General features: G+C 44.6%; 1 protein-coding gene across 1 annotated transcript in view; it reads right to left on the bottom strand.

Annotated features, from left to right (window-relative positions):
- Positions 1-24,964, bottom strand: part of CACNA1G (calcium voltage-gated channel subunit alpha1 G) — a 102,093-nt gene that overhangs the window by 983 nt on the left and 76,146 nt on the right. The window contains exons 29-39 of the mRNA XM_019472170.1: positions 22,403-22,554; positions 19,873-19,982; positions 18,682-18,815; positions 17,429-17,499; positions 17,074-17,152; positions 16,875-16,996; positions 15,572-15,916; positions 13,106-13,246; positions 9,761-9,895; positions 6,495-6,684; positions 3,789-3,958 (exon numbers count right to left, since the gene is read on the bottom strand). Of these exons, the coding sequence (XP_019327715.1) occupies positions 3,789-3,958; positions 6,495-6,684; positions 9,761-9,895; positions 13,106-13,246; positions 15,572-15,916; positions 16,875-16,996; positions 17,074-17,152; positions 17,429-17,499; positions 18,682-18,815; positions 19,873-19,982; positions 22,403-22,554 (1,649 nt within the window). The remainder of the gene's footprint in view (positions 1-3,788; positions 3,959-6,494; positions 6,685-9,760; positions 9,896-13,105; positions 13,247-15,571; positions 15,917-16,874; positions 16,997-17,073; positions 17,153-17,428; positions 17,500-18,681; positions 18,816-19,872; positions 19,983-22,402; positions 22,555-24,964) is intronic.

Here is a 24,964-nt window from a genome sequence, read left to right as displayed (position 1 = left end):
GAGACCCACTGACTCCTATAACAACCTGTGTTGTGGGTTCTAGCAACTTCCATGCTTCAGACATCTGTGGTTTGGCCCTGTGTAAGTGACAGCAGAATTTGGCCCTTCATTCTTCGTAAATGGTTGACCTTTAGCTTTCTCCTCTAAGGATGGAGGGCTGCAAAAACAGAATGCCCCCACCCAAACTTAGACATATTCTTGTTATGCAAAGGATGAGGGTCTACAGCAAAGCCCTTTATAATTTTAGCAGCCCAGGTACGAGCGGGAGAGGGAAGATGTGCAAGTGAGCCTGTGTATTCCCTTCTCTAGCTCAGGTGATGCTGAGGGCATGAAGCAGGATCCCCAGAGCCAGTGATGCCAGAGCAACCACGCTCTGCACCAGCATCCAGGCAACAGCCTGTCCTTGGCTTTGGTCCCCAGGCTGGAGCCGCGACTGCACCATCTTATGGCAGGGGAGCTGAGCGGGAGAGGGAAGATGTGCAAGTGAGCCTGTGTATTCCCTTCTCTAGCTCAGGTGATGCTGAGGGCATGAAGCAGGATCCCCAGAGCCAGTGATGCCAGAGCAACCACGCTCTGCACCAGCATCCAGGCAACAGCCTGTCCTTGGCTTTGGTCCCCAGGCTGGAGCCGCGACTGCACCATCTTATGGCAGGGGAGCTGGGAAAGCTGGAGTCCAAAGCTGGACTAATAATAATAATAATAATCTGTAATTATTTCAACTTACTCTGATGCTTGAGTTCAGGCTTCCTAGGCAACATTTTGCCTTGGCTGTCTTGAGCCGTATGCAGCATCAGTGCCGGCTGGCAGAGAACCTATGGCATGTTTTGAAGGCTTTGTTTTTTTCACTGCACTGCATCCCCTTGTCAAAAGGGTTTATAAATCAGCCACATTAACTGGCCCTTAAAGGCAGAGTCTCAGTTTGAGAAGACTCTTAAATGATCTTAAAGATTAAAAACTTTACAGAGAAATTTGGAGGAAATGCGTACAGCTGGTCTCAGTCCTTTAGAGAAGTGTAAGGAGATGAAATTCCTCATACTAAGGAATGCTTTTGTGACAAATCACCCCAAAAGGATCTTAGAATTTATATAAAAATTGTCCCACAAGGATCGTTTGAGCCAAATGATCTGTATTCAGGCAATGCTCTCATCAGCTGCAGTATGCACATGTGTGCGCGCAGAAACATGAGAGTCTATTGCTACATCTGCACATTGGGCTCCCTTTGTCGTCTGTGAGAGTTGAGAGAATACTTAATACGGCAAACAATTTTGTCCAATGCTGGTGAATCCTTTCTAGTTAAAATTTTACAGCATAATACTGGCAACTAACCACAGTCAAGAGTGGAGCTAATTCTGGTCTCCTCAATGCCAATAGTTTTAGTGAGTGTTTGGGAGAAGAAATCATGTTCATATCCTGAGAAGAGACACAGACCACAAAAAAGTATAATACAGAAGCAAAAAGTAATTATTGTCATTACTTTTGCTTGTACACCAACCTGTGTTGCATACAACGACAGTATTAGTCACCACCAGCTCTTTCTTTCCCTATGATACAGGCATCTTTGGTAGTTGTTAGCAGTAACTGTTTGTACAAATGTTTTACTGGTTTGTTTCAAAATAAAAGGACCCTCTGCCATCCCATTGGGGTGTACACCTGTAGTAGCCACAGCTTGGTGTGGGCTACACCTTGGATACACAGTCCTGGAACCAGAAAATCAATATATTTTTCATTTCAGGTAGAATTCCCCTGAAGAAAAGCTTTTGTGCGATGCACTGCCAAGGAGCGTATTCCTCAGCAGGGAATGTTCTCTCAAAGCATCCGATCCACTCATCTTCATCTGCGAGTGCATCGCTAATTGTCACACTTTCCAGAGTCTAAACTGCACGTTACTGTGGGGACTGTGTTCACTCTCCAGCACTCTGGAGGGAAAGGGAGGTTAAACACACAGGTTTTAATGATGGAGGAAAGTGCACGGACCAGGTATGTGGTGGACAAGATTTATCTATACACAAATTTAGGAAAGGAGAGGGGACAAGGGGGAAGGGAAAGGAAAGAAAGAAAAGAAAACAAGTCAGAATTACATGCAATATATGTAACAGTAAGGAAAAATGGGTACTGCAAACCAAAATGCTTTGCTAGTTTGGGCTATTGTGATGTGCTAGTAACAAATTAGTAGTGGCAATAAAAGGCGCCAAGCAGAGAGCACTTGAGCAAGCAGAAATGCCGGGGGTGTAAAGGGAATTTTGCCTCTTTAAGGACTAAGTTTCACAGTGTCTGGCCATCTAGATTGCAATTAACAGCAACAGCAATGCTGCCCTGTTGCCAGAACAACCTTACTGCTCCCATTAGCCACATTGGGAGCTCCTTGCTACTCGGGAGCATGCCCAAGGCAACACCTCACTAACCTTCGGAGGGATCTGTCCGGCTCGTGGACCATATCTGCTCACTGTCCCAAAGCTCTTTTCTCTCTGAAATGTCACTCCAAGAGCATGCTCATGTCACCGCATGAGCAGAGAGAGGAGCGAGGGGAATAAATTAAACATACGAAAAGGTTTAGAAAAAGAAGCCTTCAAAGGTATGAACAAAATTAGGCTGAGGAAGATGGCTAACATGGTAATTTATTCTAGATAGATCAGTTCAAAAGGATGGGTCTGTTATTCATTAGAAAGCAAGAGAGAGTGGTTATGAACTGGAATCATGACATCAATTAGTTTCCCCATTAGCAGTGATTGGGGTAGCTGGCCAGCCCTGTGCAAACGAATACATGCTAGGAATTTCTTATGTCAATTTAGTCTTACCGACTAATGTAATTGTTAACCTTGGTACTTCACATTCATTTTTAGAGCTTAATGAATCAACTGTCTAATTTGTCAATGTTGATTAAAAGATGAAAGAAATGGGAATATTTTCATGCAGGAGAGAAATTGCTTTTGAAAAAATAGAACTGATCTATTTTGTGTATATAAAATCAGGCGTGAAAACACTGAAGAAAGCAGAGTTTGGGAATCAGACATGCCTCTGGTCCTGGTCCAGCTGCACAATGAAATATGCTTAAAAATGTGAGAGTGAAGCACAAGTTTAAGTATTTTACTAAAAAAGATAAATTTAAACTTATGCTTCCAATCAACCAGACTGGAATCTTTGATTAGATCTCTTAGGTCTTTGGTTGAATCAGGATTTAAATCAACGCCAGGCAAAAACCAGAGATAAAACCAGTTGCAAAATATAATGTGTTCTGTTTTGCGTATACTCAAACATTTCAAAAGCACACAGGAGATTCAACAGGATCTTAATTTTCAATTCTCACTGTAAAAACAGTATGCTTTCCATGATGGTTTTGCATACGAGATATCCAGCTTCCTTTGAACAGTTTTCCCCTTTCGAGAAACCAGAGGAGCCAGAGGAAGGGTGGCCTGGGATGGATTCTGCAGTCCTGTGTCCCTTCAAGCACTGAGAAAATCACAGCAGTTAAGAATTAGTTCCTTAACCCCAATGAGCCCCTAGGGAGCATTTGGCTGCATTTATGAAGAGGACTGAAAAAAATAAAGTGCTAACAATGTGGAGAACATTTAGGCATGTTGCCAAAGGAGATGATACTCATCATGCACGTTCTTTGGAGGCTCCTGGATGGCTTTCAGATCAAAATCCATCAACCTTTTTGTTATTTCTGTAGGAGAACTACAGTTCTCCGGAGGTTTCTCTGTGAATCCCTCCTTGAATTTAAAGCATGGTTAACCTGGAAACACGACAATATAAAACCTCAGCAGGTTCACGATCATAAGTCTGCTTACCTGTCTGCGGAGCAGCCTTTCAGCAGAAGGAGAGTGCACCTGCTGGGAAACCTGGGGTTTGCTGTCCCTCACCAAATGGTCATGAGCTCTTACGTGGTGAAAATGGTCTTTTGGAATTTGCAGGAGAGAGCTCGTGTCCGCCGGCTGCGACTGCACCGACGCCTTTGAACCTTGCAAGAGGGAGAAGAGACAGAAATGTGACATGTTCATCTGGGGATTGCATCCCAATCTCAATGACCTTTCAGGGAAAACTGCTCCGTTGCACCTTGGACCAGACAGGCATGGCAAACCCACTGCATTCAGCAACTGGCTGTCCATGATCGGGAAAAAACTCCCACCTACTAACAAATTATTCCAAAATTGTCTATTATTTCATTTTTCTTGGCATTTTCCCCTGATACGACTGGGACCAGCTCCTGTTAAGAACAGAAGATGATGAACTAGAAGTTCATCTGGACTGGCAATTTCTACATCCTTGCCTTAGGGCCAATAACTTTGCAGGCAACCACACATCTTAGCACCACAAGGATCTGACTTAGAAAAGGATGTCTCCGTACCTCAGCGTATGCGGAGACCGACTGCTGGGATCTCAAAACTGCACGCTGGAAATGAAGTGAAAGGGAACGGCACCTGGCAGCTTTCAAGGCTAGTTTTACAAAGCGTCCCAGGAGAAGGAAATACATACTCTCCAGCCTCTTTCTGACCCTTTGTGGTTGCTGGCTACTTCTTCTAAAAGGTTTGAAACTCTGCATGTTCCCCCCCCCACCAGGCTCAACATTTTTCAAAACAATTCATTTAACCTGGACCGCATCCCAGAGAATCTCATTTGTCCTGGAATCTTTCCCAGAACAACAGCCCCATTACGAAGGAGTATTCAAACAAATACCTCCTGCAAGTGCCAGTGTTTCTGACAACAAAACCTTTCTCAGCTTGAAATATTATGGCTTAGTTGTGGTGATTTATTAGAGGCGCCTGACACCTTTTGCTATCTTCACAGCACTTTATAATATTACAAACTGTAAACAGGTAGGGGCGACTTCCCCCACCCTGAAAAGCAGTGACATTGTAGGTGGAACAGGACAATGATGCATATGCCAAGATCTGGGCACCTTACCCACCTCTGAGCACTTTGGCTCGCTTAAGACAATTGGAATTTCACCAGCAGGAGAAAAACACAAAAGGTTTAATTGTTTAATGTGGTTATGAATAAGACATCAGCTTTACCTTCCCAAAATACTTCTCCTACCTCTCAGTGGAACAGTTTTTCCTGCGGATTTACAAGGGTGCAATGCCTGCCCCTGCCCAAGCCAGGGCTGTCAGATGGGGCTATTCAGTTCTCCAAGCTGGAAGTGCAATCTTGAAGAAAGAAGGGACTCAGAAATTACCCACATTTTGGTCAAGTTGATGTGTTTTTTGTTCAAGACAAGGCAAATGCATCCGAATTAAGGGTCAAAAATGCAGCACTGGAAACTCCCTCTGTAGCAAATGGGATTCTTTCGTATGGTCAGGGATTATAACTCCAAGGAATTTCTTGGCTGTTAGAGAGAGCCATAAATTCTGGCTCCACTGAAGGTAATGGGAGTTTTGGTATTGACTTCAGTGGGATTTGACCAGGATTTTAGCTGCACCTTTTGCATTATGTGCAAACAGGTTCTTCAAAGGACAGCTCTTGACCTTGAAAATTTTCTATTATGGCAGTGATTTCTCACAACTCCAGATTCATCTTCCTCCGTTGTGTCCGCATTTTTTTTTTCTGCTGTTCAACAGTCACTATTCATCCAAATTCTTATTACTATGCAAATTTCAACATCTTATTTCTAATCTGTTCAAATCTCCTACCATTCTGAACGGTGCTGAAATTATGTTCTACTTAGAGGCTTTCAAATGACAATGCTTGTAAAAACTTCTCTGTCTTATCTGTGACAAATGTCTAAAATGATGGCACGTACAGAAGAATTAAAGACAGCTACATTCACTTACCAGCAGAAGGTAACCCCTAGCAGACAGAGTAAATGAAAGCACATTGATAAGCACCGGGAGGCAGCTGCAAGTACAGGTAGAGAGGTGCGGATAGAGAGAGAGCCCTTGGTATCTGCAATACGCTGTACCTAAGAATATCTCTGAATTTAGCTCTAAGGCGTATATCCCAACCACGCACACTGGGAAGGAAAATTCTGCACTCTCTCATTTTTCCATTCATCTCACATTAGGATCTCTCTCAATTCAGCATGTTTATGTTCATTTTACAAGCATTTAAAGACACCATTTTCCCATCTTTCACAAGTGTTCCCATACAGAGCTTCCAAAACCTGCTAGAATAGGTACTGCTGCAAAAAAACAGACATGAGGAAGTATTTTTCTGCTGGGATTTTTGCTCTGGGGCCATAGCTAGCTCAGGTGAGACGGATGGAGCCCAGGCTGTACGGACTGTAACCTTCGGGGAACCAGGCAGGGAGACAATCAGTGTTGAGCCAGGCCAACTGCTCACCGTCACATTGCCAAAAAGTTCAGAGGAAAGGACTTATCTTTAACTGCCTGGGCTCTGTAAGTTGTGGAGGGTCTTTGCAAAGCCATTCCACGGGTCTGGACACCAACACTTCACTGGAAACCAATGGCAATCTCCTGCCTCCTACTGAATAGCTTGGAAAATCCCAGCTATTGCTATATTGGAAAATCCTGCTCTTGTCCCAGCTGACAGATGTGTACCTGACTGGGACTTGTGATGTGCCGGATTCCTCTCGCCCAGGGAGGCAGGGCAGGGGCTGGAGTACGGCGGCTGGAACATGTAGCTGTCATTTGGCAAAGAGTGGGTGCGCCCCACCGAAGGCTTTCTCACGCTCAGCAAGTCCTTGCTGGGAGACAGGGTCAGTGTGTCGTCTTTGGAGCGGAGATCCGCCTACGGGGAAGAAAAACAGTGAGGAAGGAAAACATCACGGGGCGGGAAGAGGAGAAGTGCCCAGAAACGCTAGCGACAGCCATTGCAATCAGTATGGCACGATGGGCATGCACATCGTCAGTATGTACAAGTTGCACGAATGGATCTACCAGGAGGCTATACCCCTCATTTTGTATTGTCAATAAATTGTCACACAGAATGAACCACAGAAACAGAGGAAGCAACACTGTAGTAATAAACCATGACTATTTCAGGGATATGCAAAGAAGGCATCATGCCTCAAGGCCGACAAAGGTCACATGCTTTGCATAACTTTGATCCTCTGCAATAACAGTAAAGCTCTCTCTATGTGCCCTCACCAGCAACTCAGACTTTTGCAAAGGTGAGTAGTTTCTTCTTCTAACAATAAAAAAAAAAAAAACAAACAAAAACTAGTTTACAGAAAATATTCTATATTCTGGCTCCCAGCACAATTTTATTGTTTTTTCTTTTTACGTAATGAATAACTAAACCCATTTTATTGAAAGGGATATCTAAACCTACTGCTTCAGGGTTAAAGCCATTCTCTAATTAGAGGGGATCTAATGCAAGCGAGGGTTATTGTATATGTGCCGACTGTGGAGATTTTGCAGCCAAAGAGTCTCTTGGAATGGGCAGCACCAGAGGCAATATCAAATGAGGTGGATTCAGGTCTGATTTCACAAGGAAATATCTCCATCCCAGAAATGTTCTTGGGTGTTACTATGTTGGACAGTATTAGCAAAAATGGAAGCAAAGTCAACTTCCCTGGATATTTCTAATGAAAGAATTATTTCATCTTTAAAAGGTCTCCATTGAAAAACACAGAAATAAGATGTGACACTGTAGTCTGATACAGTATATTGCTGATCATTTTTGGAAAACTTTAAATCTTATTTTCTGACAAATCTCCCCCTCACTCGGTGCATTACAGGTTTTCTGAAATCAACACGGGTTTTTTTCCCAATTTTAGCCTTCAGTCATTAAAAAAAAAATTCACTATGGCATTTCATTTGCACAAGAAACATGATGAGACTGAAAGGAATTTACAAAAAGAAAAAAAAAGGAGGAAAAAAGAAGAAAAGGAAAAAAAAAAAGGAGGAAAAAAGAAGAAAAGGAAAGGAAAAGAAAGGAAGACCACTGTTGTAAATTTAATGAAGGAAACGGATCTGCATTCTCATGCAGCATTAGTTGCAGTCCTCAGGAACCTGCCAATTTGGATATAGCCTGGATATAGCCCAGATAAGAGAGACTGCAGTCTCCTGATATAGCTCAGGGAAGGAGAGTGAAACCTGTGCTGGTAAAGCTGAGACTTTGGGTTTTGGGAACCTCTCTGTTCCTCCCCTCCCTGCCTTCCCCTTCCGAGCAGTATGTTTATGCTATTTAGGTTTCATATTATTTAGCTAAGCAAAAAAGATGGCCTGAAACCTGAGATTTCAAATTCAAAACCATTTGGATCTGAACATGAGAATTTGGATTCAACATCCTACCCAAACCAACCTTTAATGAACCTTTAGGTTCATTGACAGGATCCAATACCACAGTGGGCTCGCTTCCACTTTCTGGTCATCTCGGGCGAAATCTTGTGAGTGAACTTCATGAAAACCATTTAAAATGGCTGCAAAATGATCTTCCGAGTCCAGCTCACAAACAGAGCAGCAGGAGCACATGACTTTTTGGTTCACTGGTAGTTTTGAAAAACATGTTGTTTTGGCTTGACTGAAAATCAAATCTGAGTTTTCCGTGAACCAAACCAAAATCCCAACCCAAATCTATTTTGAGTCAAACAAAACATTCTGAGATATTTTTCAGCTAAAGCTGTGTCTAAATGAAGTATAAAAATACTGCATTTAGAAAAGATTTCAATGAAAGCTTGCAGTTTTTCAGGAGTTGGGAAATTGTTTTGACCAAAACACTTTGTTGGTATTGACACAAATTCACAAAACGCTTTGTTCAACCTGGTTTTGCTTTTTTTTTTTTTGAGAAAAACCGTCTCTCTTGGCTATACCCTTGAGACTTTGCTATGCTGTCAAACAGGTTTGTCTAATCTGATTCAAAACTAGAAGAGCTCTCTCCTCAGTCCAGCTCTCCAGACTAACTAATTTTGAAACAAAATGTCCCATACAAAATGTTAAACGTAGTTTACAAAATCTTTTGCACGTGATGCCATGAAGCATGATGGGAAATATTGTCACGGTTTAAGAGATGTTTCCCAAATAAGTGCTAATTAGGATGACAATTGACCAGAATGGCAGAAAATTTATCAACAACACAAACATCCAAAGGCAGGTACATGAACAGCAACAAAGAAAACAAGAATGATCCAAAAATGTTGGAAGAGGAGTTATGTCTGTTGTACAGCAGAAATAAAGCACTTGACCGCTACACAGCTAAAAATGTCTAATGTTTCAAAGAGGAGATGGTTAAGGCAGGGTTCAAAATACTGGTTATTTCATTCAAAAAGACACGAAATAGTCCAAACTATTTTTTCGCCCCCAGCAGGATGACTGCTAGTAAGAATCCACAAAACAAGCAGCATCTTGGAGAGATCCCCATCTGATATTTGTAAAATAAACAGTCTGGCACCAATCATGCAAAAAGCCTTGTGGTGCCTGCGTTCATAAAGACAAAAATCCATTACAAACCAAAGGGTTGTAGATGACCCCTCAGCAGAGGACACATGAGTCATTAGCTCATGGGTGTCTCTTCCACGCAGCATCACTGATGTGTTTCAGATGGGGAGGAAATTTCAACCTTGACACTTTCCAAAGCATTTTTTTACTATTTATTTTACTTGTAGAAAACACATTGTTTTTACATAAGACGCCAAAGGAAAAATAGAAAGAAATACTTGTTCCTCGCAAGGAGCCAAGTTCGTGGACGAGAGTGATACAAACCAGGACCTAATGGCATTAAGGACAATGTCCTGTTCAGGGGAAAGGTTGGTGCTATTTGGAAATGGGCTTGAACTGAAAATGCCATTAGGCAGGTGCAGAGAGGTGGAAGCAGTATTTTGAACCCTGTAAACATCAGACTATACAGCGACCAGTGTATGTACATTGCTTTCCAGAGCATTAAGTAAGTGTGTGTTAGTATCATCAGGAAAAGAGTCATCCGTCAGAGCTAAGGACCAGGACTTTTCAGAGAGAATATCTGACGTCAGAGACAGAGCCTCCATCTCAGCTAGAGGGATCTAAAGGGAGAGATGATTAAGCATAAGAAACCAGGACACAAATCTTTAGGAAAAGAAAAAAAAAATTATCATAATCTAAATACTTCTAGACACTAAAGCAATATCCCTGCAGTGGGAGATGCTACATCATGCACATTGTTACCAGGGACAGAACGTTAAAGAAACGAAATATAACAAAGAAATGGAAAAAAAAGAGCGGGACGTTCATACTTAAATGCTTACCAGTGAGCTGGGAGGGAGTTTAAAACCATACACTAATGCTAGCATTGTATTTTGTTGTTCTCCTGTCTAGATGAAGAAGCAAAACTAACATTACTTTCATACTAAAGATATTTATCCCCTTGGCCATGATCAAATACAAGAGGCTTCAAGATCTTCTGACTTCTCTGAAGTTGTTCCTACCCAATACCATGCCGTTTTCTTGGCCTCTAAACTAAGCTGGTTGAGGCCCCGAAGATTCCCCAACACCAAAATCATTTCACAGGTGGGGCATGGAGCGTGCCTTTCCCTGCGCTCTGGGGAGGGTACGGGGACCTCCCCCTCTCCGAGAGGCAGGTGGGACTATAATGAACTTCCTAATGGCTAAAGGGGGACAGGGAGAACCTTAAGGCTTGATTCAAAGTCTGGAAAGGTCAGTGAGTGCCTTGCTGGTGACTTCAGTAGGTTTTGGCCTGCTAAAGAGCCTCCAGTGCCTGGGTAAGCACCAATAACTCTCCTACTAAAAGAACCGCCTGCGTTTTCCAGCCCCCAAATGCCACCCCAGCCCTGGCCCCCAACAGCCTGCTCCGGCTCTGAGCAAACCCGAGCTGGGAATAGGTGCTGCACTGCCACACCGACGCTGTACCGATGCGTCTTGCACAAACGCATCCCCGCTGAAGGCATTCAAGTAATCGGTAAAGATCTTTATCAAAATATTGAAGCTCTCTCCCTAGACACAGAGCTCTTTTTATAAGAAATGTGAAACATCACTTCAGGTCTTGGAGAAAAAGGGGACTGCAGCGTCTCCCCCAGAGCAGCACCCCTGCTGCCAGGCACCGCAAGGAGGGATGCTTGCCCTGAAGTGCGGGCTCGGCCCTCCCCAAACCCCCACCTCGGGTACGTGTCTGAGGCTGGTGCCCGCGGCAGTGGGAGAGCGGCACTGGGGACAGCATTTCACCGGGTAACCTACAGACTTGGCTCACGCTTGCAGGGGCCTCCTGGTCTGGACTAGTCCCAGGTGCTTCCTTTTCATTTCTTACTGTGCTTTTTTTTTTCCTACCCTCTATGCTTGAAAAGTCTTTCAACAGCAATATATCTTCCAAGGGAAACCACAGAGGCCCAGATCTGTTGCACTTAAGTTGTCAGAGGGCTGGATTTTCTCACTCTTAGAAATGGCATCAGTGGTGTGAAATAAACCCAGTGATGAGTGAACCTTGAGAGGCTCAAAACTTCAGCTGAGATAAGGAAGAGGGTCAGGATCCTCTCATCTAACCTTGAGTTTGATATCTCCTCTAACACAGTCGTCCGCTGGCAATGGATGAGAGGGACGCTTTGGAGGAGCTCCTGATTTCATACGAGGCTCCCCAAAAAAGCATCGCTGTGAAGGTTGCCAACACAAGGATGGTGATCCCTAGTGGGGACAGATCCAACCCACCGACCGGAGCCCAAGCACATGGGGAAAGGCTGTGCTAGAGCACGGTGGACACCAGCAGCTCCTGCCTGACGGAGCTGCTCCGCTGGGAGCTGCTATTAATCAGGTTGCTTTCAGCAAGTCCCAGCGCTGCTCTAAATTCCTGACTTGCCTGAGAACATGACAAATAGTGTGAACAGAAAAGCCAAAATGTAAACAAAACATCACCCCCTCTTCAGCCTCCCCTCTCCCAAAATTGAGTTTGAAGCCGTCAAAACATTTTGTTGGAAACATTCAACTGATTTATACGGGTTTTAATTACGGGGGAAAAAAATAAAATAGCTTAAATTTTAAAACAAAAAGCTGTTGCAAACTGGAATGCTATATTTTTTCATTACAAAAATGTCAAAACAAAAGCATTTTTTTGCTGCAGCAGCACTTTCTGGTGAAACATGTTGTGACAAAAAATTTCCAAGCAGCTCTCGCTGAGATTCATACTGACCCTCTGCCTTCCCCGCCAAAGCTACCGTCCCTATTCCTCCGGCAATTCTTAGAGGCAACCACTTCCTATAGCTTAATAGACCTCAGTCTGGAAAGCGATACACAGCAATCAGAGGGAGACATGTTATCCCGCTATATAAAGATCTGCAGTAGGATTTCATTTTACCTAAGCTTGTTCCTTGCCTCTAATGAACCACTGAGTTGGATAATTTAGAGTGTCAGTGAGCTCATAAATAAGCACACTGATTTAACAAGAAAACTTCTGCTATTTTTAGCCAGAAAGGAAAAAAAAGATAGATCAAGAAATATGGAATTTGCTCAATTCCAACTGCAGGAAAAAATAGGTATGCTTGAATTATTATTATGGTCACTGCTGTGATTTAGGGAAAATATTTGCTCTAAAGAATAACACGCTTGAGAAAGTAGGTATTTTATTCTAAGAAGTAAATGAACTAATTTTAAACAAGTGTTACAGCCTCTGTTCAAGAAAGCACTGGAGCACACAATTACTTAAGTACATCATTAAGAGCTGCCTTGCCTTCTAAATTCAGTTTAGATCAGAGATGAGGATCTAGTTTACAATGACCCACTTGCAAGAAGCCTCTTTAGGAAAATCATTCAAAACTGGATTTTCATGCAGTGTAAGTAGGCACAAAATGTAGAGATCATTTTATGATCCCCAGCAGCCCAGGCTCTGCTCTGGGAAAACCTCACACCGTACTCCAGGCTCTGCAGACGTGTCCTGACATTGCTACGGAGCCCTGGTTAGGAGCAAGAAGCCAAACACAAGAACCCCACTGAAGGATGAAGATGGGATTTTGTACATTTTTCCTTACAACACTCGTGAACAGTAAATCCCAATGAAAAACTTCTTACTGTGTTGAAGAGGGAAACTCAGAGCCTGTACTTTTCCTCTTGCATTTATATACAATACCATAAACCAAAATATTATCTCAACTCCCACAGAAAAAGCCAAAATGACTTATGCTTCAAAATCCCTGTGAGTGCATTACATAAAATAAAGAACTTTAACTCTTTATTAAAGGTCTCAGTCAAATCAAGTTTGGATGGAGACTTTGCAGGAAATTAGGAATATTAACCTGGTTCTCAGAGTTGTAATATTCGGGAGCTGGGAGGGCATAATGATGGCACACAGAGCCTGACAGGTTGTCCATCAGCTTCAGCTCTCCTTCCAGAGATTCCTGGATCAGCAGTGATATGGTATCAAACAAGTGCCTTTCCTAGGAGGGGTGGTGTATAGCATGCAGAAAGAGAGCAAGCCGAAAAGAGAGAGGAAAAAAGCGAGGGACAGACAGAGAGAAAAAAGGACAGTGTATAAAACCCAACAAACAAAAGGGAGAAAAAAACACCAGAATAGAAGGCAGGGCGGGGGGGAAGACGGAAACGTTCAGGGAGAACAGCAGTAACAGAAACAAGGGGACAGGAGAGGTGAGGCAGGAGAGGAGAGAGAACAGTGCAGTAATATCACGGTGAGCAGTGACAGCTTTCTCAGACATTGCTAGAGACGGGGCCGACGCCGGCTGCCCCGGGATCGTGGCTGCTCCCACTCAGGGCCCTCCTCGGGGACAATTCTCGCTCTCAGCAAACACAACCGGTTGCTCCTGGGATCTGAGCTGTATAATGGGGCCGGTATAACAGCATCTTGATACTTGGTGGTGTGAACTTCTACAGGACACTACTGCTGTAAGGTTTCTATACCCACTGTCCACATTTTTGAGCAAGACCTAATATTTGACACCTAAATCCATATCCAGGGGTCACATAAATTAAAATAACCTGACTTGAAGAGAAGCTGAGCATCACAGGATGCTTTTATGGACAGCCATAAAAGCTGCAGACACCCAGGATGGACACACGTCAGGTCACTAATTCATGTGCCAGACATGGGTTGAGGTGCCTCAGTTGTCCTGGCCAACTTCAAACCAGCTGGCCACAGCACAGACAACGGGAGGTTATACAGAGCAGGGTCTGGCTTTCGCAGGCAGCATGGGAGCAATTTAAGGGTTGCACCTTTCACGTACATACAATGAAATGAGGACTGTCGTTACAGTCAAACAGCACACAGTGCAAAAATCCTGGGGAACAGGCAAGCAAAAGAGCATGCTGACCACATGTCCTTGCAGGGTCATGTCCTGGGAATTGTATTCCTCTGCTATCATGCTCAAGCATCAGATTTTTCCTGAAGATTTTGGCTGGGAGAATAAATAGTTAGAATAAAATCTCCCAGAGGTTTTTGAGGCTTCTGTTTGAATGAAAGAGCAAGAAACACACTCTGGAGGTTATGACTAGAATAAGCCCTTTCCAAAGCCACCTTCAGAGAGGGCAGGTTTAAGAGCCCGAAGAGCTGAGGGTATCCTTCTCACGGATCTGTCTTGCAATTTCTCTCTTTGCCAGCGTGAGGACTGATGCAGGACAACAGCGCTGAGGACAGTTTGCCAGTACTCTGCTTAACATGTGCAACCACAGCTGGGACATGTTGTTTCTTCCTAGAGGACGTAATGAGTCTGGATTTCCCCATATTGCCCTGAATTCCTTTTTCCTGTGCCAAAGAGCAGCTTTGGACTCAGTCTCAGACATCAGTGACTCCTAATGGCACCAGAAATTTCCAGTAGCTTAAGAACTGAAACAAAGCTTAAGCAGGGATTTACTCTGTTTCACCCTTGGACTAAAGACCATAAATGAGTTTTTCATGCATTAGAATACTCATTAGTCCACCCCAGGCAGAAGCCAAGATATGCTGTTGTGAAATCATGATGTAATAAAAGCTAATAAGGTCTCTGTAGAGTTTAACCCGATTTGCAATGAGCTAAGACTAAAAAAAAGGCAGGACCATTTTTCTTGTATAATTCCAGTTCAGTTCCCTCCCGAAGGACCGGTCTGGGTCTTGACCTCACCTCTCTCATTCCTCAAACTGAGTCTTCATCCAGAAACTGTGCTTTTGAGAGATTTGTTGCAGCTCGTAGCAGCTACCACGTTACAGCCCTGCTCCTGCTGGTGGGAGTTTTGCCACCAGGTCTGGTGAGCTCAGGTTTGAGTCCCCTCTGGATTATTCTATTGTTAAAATAATCTTTTCTTACAAGCTTGATTGTGGGGATGGATTTTAAATTGAGGTTACATAAACCAAATTTAATACTTAAGCAAAGATTAGCCAAGTTTTATTCCTCTTTTATGTTGTGGTTCATGGTCTGCATTAGAAAAGCAAACACGTTATGCTCATGATTTTGCTATCACAAAGGACCTAGCCCAACTCTGGATTAGAGCAAATTTGGAGCTAGGTCTGGACTGGGTGGCTTGGGCACATCTCCAGAACAAACTGCAAAGCTCTCTACCTCCAAACAGATGCATCAAGGTGGCCTGGAGACCTGCCTAGGGTCTCCTCCCTGGAGCATCAGTTCCCACACCACGCAACAGTCAGTCAGCAGACAGCGAGGAATACAAGCCCTGGACGTACGGTACACCCACTCCTTCGTTACCGACTCGTGCATGTCTTCCCCTAGCAAATATGCAGGTCAAGCCCTTTTCACCCTCCAAACTGAGATTCTCACCATAGGGTAAACTAATGAGAGCGGAGAATCCACCTTGATTTGCATGGGATTGGTACATCCTCGGGGGCTCTCGGGTCTCTCTCCACTGGCGCTGCCTGTCCATGCAAAGATGTCTGAGGGGCTGTGTTGGCCGGGGGTGATTGTCTTCATTTCCATCTCCAGTTCTGCTTCGAGCTCTGCCTCCTCCTTAGCCTCCTTGTTGCTCTCCTCCAAGTGCTTCATGAGCACGGCGATCACCACGTTCACCAGGACAAACTGGGCCGTCAGCACGAAGGAGACGAAGTAGATGGGTGAAATGACGGTGTTGTAACAGGTGGACTCCTGGTCACAGTCTCGCAGCGTGTCCTGGAAACAGGGGGGAAATGATGGAGGGATGTGAACAGGTTCCAGCATGGACCTCGGTCTGCCGTCTGGTCATCTGGCTGCAATGGGTTCTCCTTTCATGAAGAAAACTGAGAAGATTGGGCAAATTTCATGTCTAGAATGGCAAAATACTTGCCAGTAAAACCTTACGTTTCTGTGTGAGTCACCACAAGCAGGGTCAGAGGAAATTCTCCTTGGGGTGTGCAACAGCAGACATCGACACTCTGCTGCTCCTAAAGGAAAGGCTGTTTTACCAGGTTAGAGACCAAATCCACAGGAGTGTGGCAGATGGATCCAGGGCGAAGCAGGGTGCAGCTACAACCCATCAGCTACCCCACAGCAGCTGGGCTTGCAGACACTCTTTCCTCAAGTTCACACCCTGTCATTAAGATTTTGGCCGCCTAACACTCACCATGGGCTACAAATGGACAGAGAAGTGATTCCTTCGGACTAGCTAGCACCCTGTGTATTCATAGACCAGATTTCTTCACAACAGCGTGCCTTTATGGCTGTCCCCTAAGAGAGACTCTCTTTCAGAAACCTGGGTTTTCCCAGAAAAAAACCCACAAAGTAATACCAACAACAATAACAATAGTAACTGGAGACTTCTAAGGAAAAAATAAAACTAATGCGTGTTACTGAGCTGAACTCATGTTTTACTTGAGAGATGAGTCCCTTTATTTTTTCCCCTTCTTTTTAAGTCGCTCTCTTAGGTTAAAAAAAGGGAATATATGGAGTATGCCAGGAGCCTGCAACCACAGGCACTGCATTGTTGCGAGGAGGGAACAGAATTAGAGACTTTGCCCAGTGCACGAATGAAGAGACCAGCTCACTGCAGGATGTGAGCGTCCTGGCTGAGCATCGTTACCGGTCTGGAGCAGAGTGGATGGCTTCTAATTAAGCAATTATAGGCAATACTCATTTTCCGTGGGTCTCTTACCTTCATTATCCCGTTCCAGTTGTCTCCCGTGGATACTCGGAAGAGCGTCAGAAAGGCCATCCCAAAGTTTCTGAAGGTGGCGTGCCGTCCCAGCCCCTCGCAGGGGTGCGTGTCGTCGCACTCTGTGGGACCAAGCACAGCCGTGAGACCCCTGCTCGTGCACCGCTCCCACCCCTTCCACCGGCACGGGAAGACTCACCAAGGTCTCCAAACAGCTCCACTCCAAGAGCTGCAAATATGAAAAACAACAACATGAAGAGAAGACCCAGATTCCCCACCTGGAAAGAGAAAAAGAAATGGGGGAAAAAAACACAAAAAAAGAACATTCATTGATTTTTTTGTTCCAGACCTGTTTCTTGCTGTATTCTTTAATCCAAAACTTAAATTGCTTCAGGGAAAAAATGACCTCAATGTAAGGACTGTATCTCAGACTGTGCTTCGGAAGGGAAATGTGATTCTCTAATGACAGTAAAGATAAAATGATTAGCATTCCTCTGCAATAGGAAATTAGCTCTGGGCCAGAGGAGATCTGGTTTGATATGGCAGTGGGTTACCTGCGGCAGCGCTTGCATCACGGTGTCCAACAGGGCTCTCATCCCTACAGCCATCTTCAGCAACTTCAACACTGCGGAAAACACGTTCGTAATATGGTAACGGCAGCGTTAGCACGGAGGCACAAACTCAGTCCCTCTCCCAGGAGCCACAGATTATAGGCAGAGAAATGTGAAATCATGTCAAGTGTTCTCCATTAGCTGCTATAGTCCCTGGCCTTTTTACATCACTCCTGGTTGCTTGGATACTATTAAAATCCCGTGAATAGCAGCATCACCTATCCTGAGACTTAGAGAAAACGTTATCGTTCTGCCTGGCTTTTCCTTTCCCCACCTTATCCGTGTTGGACCCATCTCCCTCTTCCTCTGGTTATCGTCAGCAGTTACTTTCCTAGCCCTGGGGCTACTTTCCCACTTCCATAGGCTACCCGCTTTCATACATGATTCACTGAGGAGCTGATTTACACATCTCTTCCAGAAGGTTGCATTTCCAATTGGAAAACACATGTATTTTTAATTCTGAAAGGGATCCAATGCACGGGAAAAACACTTTTTTTTCCCCCTTGAGACACCGCACCATTTCATTTCTCCTCCAGTTTCTTCTTTGCTTAGATGAGAGCTGCAATTATAGCAATTATGCCTCAGAGCACAACGTTGCCCTTCAGGAGGGCCTGGGAGTACTTTATTAAGGGCCTGAGCACTCACATTTTACGTCTTCATCGTTTGGCCCTGAGACCTCCTTGTTCTGAAAAATCAGGCCCTGAAGAAGCTGGCTTTACAGTGTCATTACAAGTCTGAGGGGACAGATGGATGCAGAGTGATGAGGCATGCTTTGTCATCAAGTGGTGAGATGTAAAGTCCCATGGGAAATTAAATTTATTAGATGCTTGTCTTTTAAAGCCAGCGTCCTTGAGCTTGTGTTCTCTAATCCCTGTTAGAGATGACTTTGATTTGACTGGCATATTTTTTCCAGGTACATCTCTGGGAGTTACAAGCCACAGCTATTTCTCCTTTATTTCTAAGCTCTCAGCCTTCAAATCCTCTTAAGATAGAAACACATGGTCAGCTGGCTCAGCTTTTTGGCTCCTCGCAAGTATTTCCCCCCATTGTTCTTTTATTTGTTTACAGCCTGTTGATGCCAGAACTATGCACATCGTGATGGGGATGTGCCCCAGAACCGTTTCCCAACGCTTAACTCTCTCCTGGAGGGGACCCTGCACCTCAAACACAAGTTAATTCTGCTTTATTCGTCTCACCTCGAGCAATCCTGAGAACCCTCATGATTCGGATAATGGTGGGGTTAATTGGTAGCGAAGCATTCACCTCGATCTCTTCCAAAGTGATGCCCATGATAGACAGCAGCACGATTGCCAGATCTAATTGGTTCCATCTGGAGACAACACAAAATGAAGTTTAACATCTACTAAGAAGCTGGCAAGGGGAGGTAGCTTGTTTCACACGAATTCCAGTCATTTCAATGGTTCTAGCACTCAAATGAATCTGCAGCATTTTTCTGAGGGTATTATACAAAAGCAGTTGTGTTATGAAATCATTATAACTAATGCATCTCATTAGAAAATCAGCCAATTCCAAAGATATTCTTGACTGAGGAGAAACAGAAACAAAAGCTGGGCAGTTTTCTACCCAGAGGCTGCAGACCTCAGGGGAGACGCTGCAGTATCTGTCCGGCCACTTCTAGACACGACACTCGTGGACCTCAGCGTGAGATCTGCCCTAGAAAGAGCCGGACCCCGTGTCCAGTCCTTGCAACAAAAATCACACTGGGCAAAGTGAAGACCCCGTGGATTCATGCCAGGTTGGTGGGAGGCGTAATCCCAGCATGGACACCCGAAACGTGGGGCGAAGGGTAGGACCATCCCTCGGCTGCTGAAGGGCTCGTGTCGAGTCCTGCTCAGTGCCAGCGCTCTTGGTATTAACATTGAAGGAGGCAGAAATGGGTGGAGAAAGATTCACCAAGGACGTAAAATCTGTGTTTGTGAGGTAAGGGAGTGAAAATCTAGAAAAAGAAGCAATTTCATCTGCTGCTGAGCATCTGCTTATAAAGAGGTCCCTTTTCTCTTTCATTTCCACTCAGGACCAGATTCTCTCTTGGCATAAATTTTGTTGCTTCACCAGGTCCTCTTGATTATATGGACATGGAACTGGTGTGAGAAGAGAACCAGCTGCTCGGTGTGAGCCGCACTCCTATTTTGTCCACCCCCAAGGGCCAAAGCGGTGCAATCACACTCTTCGGCATGCACGATCCTTTCTCCAACTCACATCCCAAGCCTCCACCTACCCAGGTTTCAATCAGTCACACCAAAGAGCGTTCACACGTGTCAGAGTGACATCACCAGGAAGAGCATCGGGGTCCAGGACACTGAATTTGGGCAGCTGTCTCCAGAAACCTGCTGCTGCCCCCGCGGTCAAGGTGGAGCTTTTGTTACCTGTCTTGGAAGAAGCGACGAAACCCGAAGGCGATAAGCTTGAAAACAGACTCCAGGACAAAGATAACGGTGAAGATGTAATTGCAAATCTTCAGGGCTTCATCAAGAACCTGGGATGTGGACACAGGACCGGGGTTAGATGCTAGCTCTGCTGAGGGGCTTTGCTGCCCGCAAACCTGCCCTCCTCTTCTTTCACCAGTTACTCATTTCCAAACTACAGATAAAAGCCTCCAACCGTGGGCTCTCTCCGATGACAAATGTCCCAGGGAAAAGTCCCAGTACTTCAGGGAGTGCACAGACTGCATTTCTGCCTGGCCCCAACCCAGCTGATATAATTCCCAGGAGGGGCTGACGCAAACCCAAGGCACAACTCAAACCCCACGGCAGTAACACAGCCCCAGCTGGGATTGCTCGGGTGAGTGGTAAGAGCTGCTGCATTTGCAGGTGTCAGCAGCGCAAAAACCCTCGTGCTCTCGGCAGAAAGCTGAATTTCATCCCACTTGCTCGTTTGTGCACTGCTGCAAAAGCTGTGGGCTGGCCGGGACCATGCAAGCGCTGGCCAAATGGCTTCTTCGTGACAGCCTGTCATTTACTCCTCACCTTGAGCTTTTGGCAAGGAGCACGAGAGAGGGATGGCATGCCAGCAGGAACAAGTGCCTCGGGTCTTCCTCTGCTCACGCTTCCCTCTGCAGGTGTCACAGCCTGGCCATTAACTACAGGTGCCTCCTGGCTGTGACAACTCCTGCACTGTCAGGCATTAAGCCATGACAGAGATTATTTCATCCCAAAAGTCCTGCTTGTGAAGGACCGCTGTGGTAGCAGCATCCTGCATGGCCTCTTAAGTAATGTCCATCAAATGGGATGGTAATAACTGTGTCCAGAGCACTGTTAGGGAACGTGGGAGATGGCAACAGAGTGCTCTCAGACCAAAAATAAGACTTACTGATCCCCAAGAGGGAGAAATCATAGTAGAGGGAATTTAAGCCACGCACTCTGCCTTCACGGTACAGTTTAGCTTCAAGCATCCATGGATGAAAACCACCTCACCTGCCCAAGAAGTACAAGCCCAGCCACCAAAGGAAGCTGTGGCTCTGAACGAGCCTCCCTGTCATCCTGCAGGGGACCTGGGCTCTGCCAGCAAACAAGCATCAAACGAGCATATTTATTTGGCAAAAGCAGATTTTGCCCAGTAGCTCTTTACTTGAACCACCTCTATGCGCACGGCAGCCCCTCCTCTCCACGGGCAGCCACAGCATCTCCGGCTGGGATCTCATCCACAGGGCATCCCAGGGTATCCCACCACTGACCCCCTTCAGCACCAACATGCTGAGCAGTTGTTAGTTTGGATATAAAGCTCTCCGGTACGTTTAGCCTTTTAAATACCCGCAGGATCCCAGCCATCAGTCACCCAGACCAGAGTGATTTCGGGGCCCTGATTCAGCAGGGCTCTCAAGCACGTGCATGGCTCTAACGGTGCTGTCATCCCAGCACAGCCCAAGCTTGGAGTTATTACCCAGACGCTGCGTACCAGAGGCTTAAAGACAAAATGTTATTTTCCTAAAGAAAATTAAAACCAAAAGCCTGCCCAACATTTTTGTAATACAAGAGAAAATGTAGCTGCAAAACGACTGCGGCAAGACGCACACCCAAGGCAATTCCAATACAGGCTCCTTAGCCAACAACCTTTTTCATCACCAAATGACTGAATCATGCAATGAGCCTTCCAGGGTATTTAAAGGTGACCTGAACAGAAAAAATAAATTGGGCTTGTGCCCTTTCACTTTTTGGATTCTTTATGATAGGCTGGAGGATATTTTTCCCCTCGCTTGCATGTCTTGGTTGTTTGGGTTTTTTACATTAAGTATTCAAGTCCTGTCTAGTCTTAAAGAATATTTCCTCCTATTGTGTACTATATTTATTCATTCTGAAAGTGGCTAATAAAAATAAGTACAAGTTACATGGCAAAGGCAGCTATTTCCATTTCATTCTTATGCACAAAAGACTTGACATCCCAAGACAGGCTGTTTTTATTTTCAGAGTATGACAAAGACCCAGGAACTTAGCACACTAATATATTAAAATGTATTTTAAAGACCAGCATGGAATCCAGTGCCTGTGAAAACTGGGGATTTAGAAGAAACTTTGCAAAAAGAAACATTTCACAAATTCTACTATTCTTTTTCCTTTTTCTCCTTTTTTTGGTGGAAAACCTAAGTTAAATGGAAGATTTCAAAGACGATCTCGTCTAGCAAACCAAACCAACCTGCTCCCATCCTTGTTTTCAAAGCAGTCTGTTTCCACTTAACTAGAAGAGAGAGGTGCAACGGGATCCAGATACCAAAAGCCATGGTTTGAGCTGGAAGCCAGATGGAGGATGGGTACGCTCCACGGGGCAAAGGGCCAGGTCGGGCACGGTGAATGGGGGCCCCGAGGTCTAACAGCACAACTGGCCTTAACTCTGCCCATCAGCACATCCCACCACGGCTGAGCATGTCCCCCCACTGCTTTTTCCCCCTCTCTGTCCCAGTACCTTTGGCTGCTGGTAGTGCTCCATGGCCATGGTGATCACGTTGAGGCCGATCACTCCAGTGATGAACAAATCCAGGTAGTGGCTGGTGCACATCTGGTGGATCAGGAGGCGGAAGCGGGAGTAATCCGAATAGTAGGGCTTACACTGTGCTTCTGCAGCGGGGAGGAGGAGAGCGGAGAGGCACGTCAAGTCATTTCTCTGCGTCTTTCTGAAGTTGATGCACCCTCACTTTCCAACTCCAAAGAAGATAAATTCTAGACCGATTACAGCAACATGCTGTCTTTTTTTTCCTTCCCCTTTTTTCTTGCTGGCATGTTACCATTTTTAATACACAGCAGGGCTCCCGTCATCTTACATCCATTAAACATCTTCAGTGGGACATGCGCTATACTCAGCCTTATGGCATCAGGGATGAGGTGATCTGGGACTATTGTGCTGCTAAGGAATGTTTTCCCTGTAGGGAAATTTAAATTAAATTTAAATTAAAACAACAATTTTTGCTTCTGCTGATCTTAAAAGATCTTAAAAGTCCCCAAAGTATCCAAAAGTCCAATTAATGGTCAGATAGTGGGGACAGATTTTACTAACAATGGCTTAAAAATATTATGCTCTTTGCAGTAAACTGCAGAGAGAACAAAATTCAACACTTTGGCTGTCAGAGCCCTGAAAAATGGTCCATAAAAATACCAAGGAAAACTGATCAGTCAGCCTTAGCGATTAGAAAATAATGATCCTCCATTTAGACAAGATTATCAAAGTACAGATTTCACTGTTCAACTCATTCCCGTGTTCGGCTGCCTCAGGGATGACACATGCTCTTCAGACCCCGAATGTTCCTAGAGATAAACTCATTTACTCACCTAATCTCTAATGAGGAAATGCCAAGGCTGAGTATATAATTCAGTACAATTTTCAAGGAGGCATTATAATGCAGATTGAAGTGGAAAGGACTGTCTTGAATATGTCAGAGTATAATATTACTCTCATAATTAGATGATCAACTGGTTATGAAAATTATTGAGCTGTAAGAATTATATGGCTTGATATTTAGTGCTGCTGAGCAAATGTACAGTTTGATACATTACTCTAAGCAAAAAGTTGGGCAGAATGAAGCCACGAAGCACAGGTTTGGGGTGCCCTCAGGGAAAACTAATTTTAGAAGATTAAATTTTGCCTGGAAATAGAATTCACTTTGTCAATAGCCAATGATATTGCAATCAAACCCATAGATTTAATGTTTTCATGCGCTCCCTGTTTTGCAACAGGATCCTGAAAAATCAGAGAAGTTTTGTTTGTTCCATAGAGACAGACCTTTCCCTTACAGCCCAGGGACCAGAGAGACAAATCACTCAGCAGTTTTATTCTGTAGGGGTTTGGAATGCCCAAAATTCTGCTTCAGTGTCATCAAACGAAAGGCACTATTAATATTCACTTTCTGATCTGCAGTGTGCTTTAGGTGATCTGTACCTGAGTGCTAAAGCACGATATCGATGAAAAGGTCTATAAAATGAATTTTCATGCTGAAGCTATTGAGTGCTTACAAAAAAGCAGACTGGTAGCTGCTGACTCACTCATAAGACTTTGTCAGATATCTCAGAATCTGCATAAATCTCCATAAAGTCAAGATATCTCGATCATATTATGCTAAATTATGAGTAGCAAATTAACTAAAATGTTTGAATACAATTAGGTTAGGAATAGGACCTATTTTTATGAACCAACTTATCATCTCAGAAAGAAACACCATCGTAATTGGATCACTTACTTCTTCTACATTTATGTATAATTCACATTCAAAAAGAAAAACGTCAATGTTTCTGCCTTTTCTTGCAGTGGATTTACTTATGAATAATTACACTGGAATTCAAATTTTTCTTAGCTTTGATTGACAGGTAATTCCAAATCCTACAGAATAGCACCGACGCCGTTAGAACAGAGAGAGGATTTAGAGAGAGGTTGTAAAATGTCTCCCGTGCAGGGCTCCTGCACCTGGATTAGCCAGTGCATGGCTTTATAAGCAGGGTTGCTAATTGTTCGTGTGTCTGCCAAGGCTCTCCCCCTTCGCATCCCCCCTCTCCCAAATGCCAAAGCTCCTTTTCACCTTTCCCAGCACACGCCCCCAGGTTTCCACAGCCAAACGTCTCTGGATGCTGCTGTTGCAGATGCGCTTGCAGCCTTAGAAGATTACCATTAGTAAATATTTCATCCTTCCCCGTTAACTTTGTTAAGAGGGGATCTGTCAACCCTGTTCATGAATCATGCCACCACTCACCGCGCCGGCTGCCGCATGCTGGCCATGCATATTAGTGCAATACAGATACTACCGTGAGATGAACCACACGCGAGCTGGCATGCTGTCCGAGGACTATAGATAAATAGCTGCTGTGTCTAGGCGGGCAGGGAAACTTTCTGAACAGATAAACCATTTTCTTGCTATTGTATAAATACTATTTATTTAACCCGACCTGCGCAGTTCTGCAGAGAAGTCGGGTGTTGCTCACGTGTAATCACCCAAGTGCAAAGCCCGTGCCCCCTATCACACAGCATCCTTTCTAATTATTG

This window comes from Aptenodytes forsteri, unplaced genomic scaffold, assembly GCF_000699145.1.
Source record: "Aptenodytes forsteri isolate BGI_AS27 unplaced genomic scaffold, ASM69914v1 Scaffold563, whole genome shotgun sequence".
NCBI lineage: Eukaryota > Metazoa > Chordata > Aves > Sphenisciformes > Spheniscidae > Aptenodytes > Aptenodytes forsteri.
Note: the sequence above shows the minus strand (reverse complement) of the source record. Positions and strands in the feature narration are given on the sequence as shown.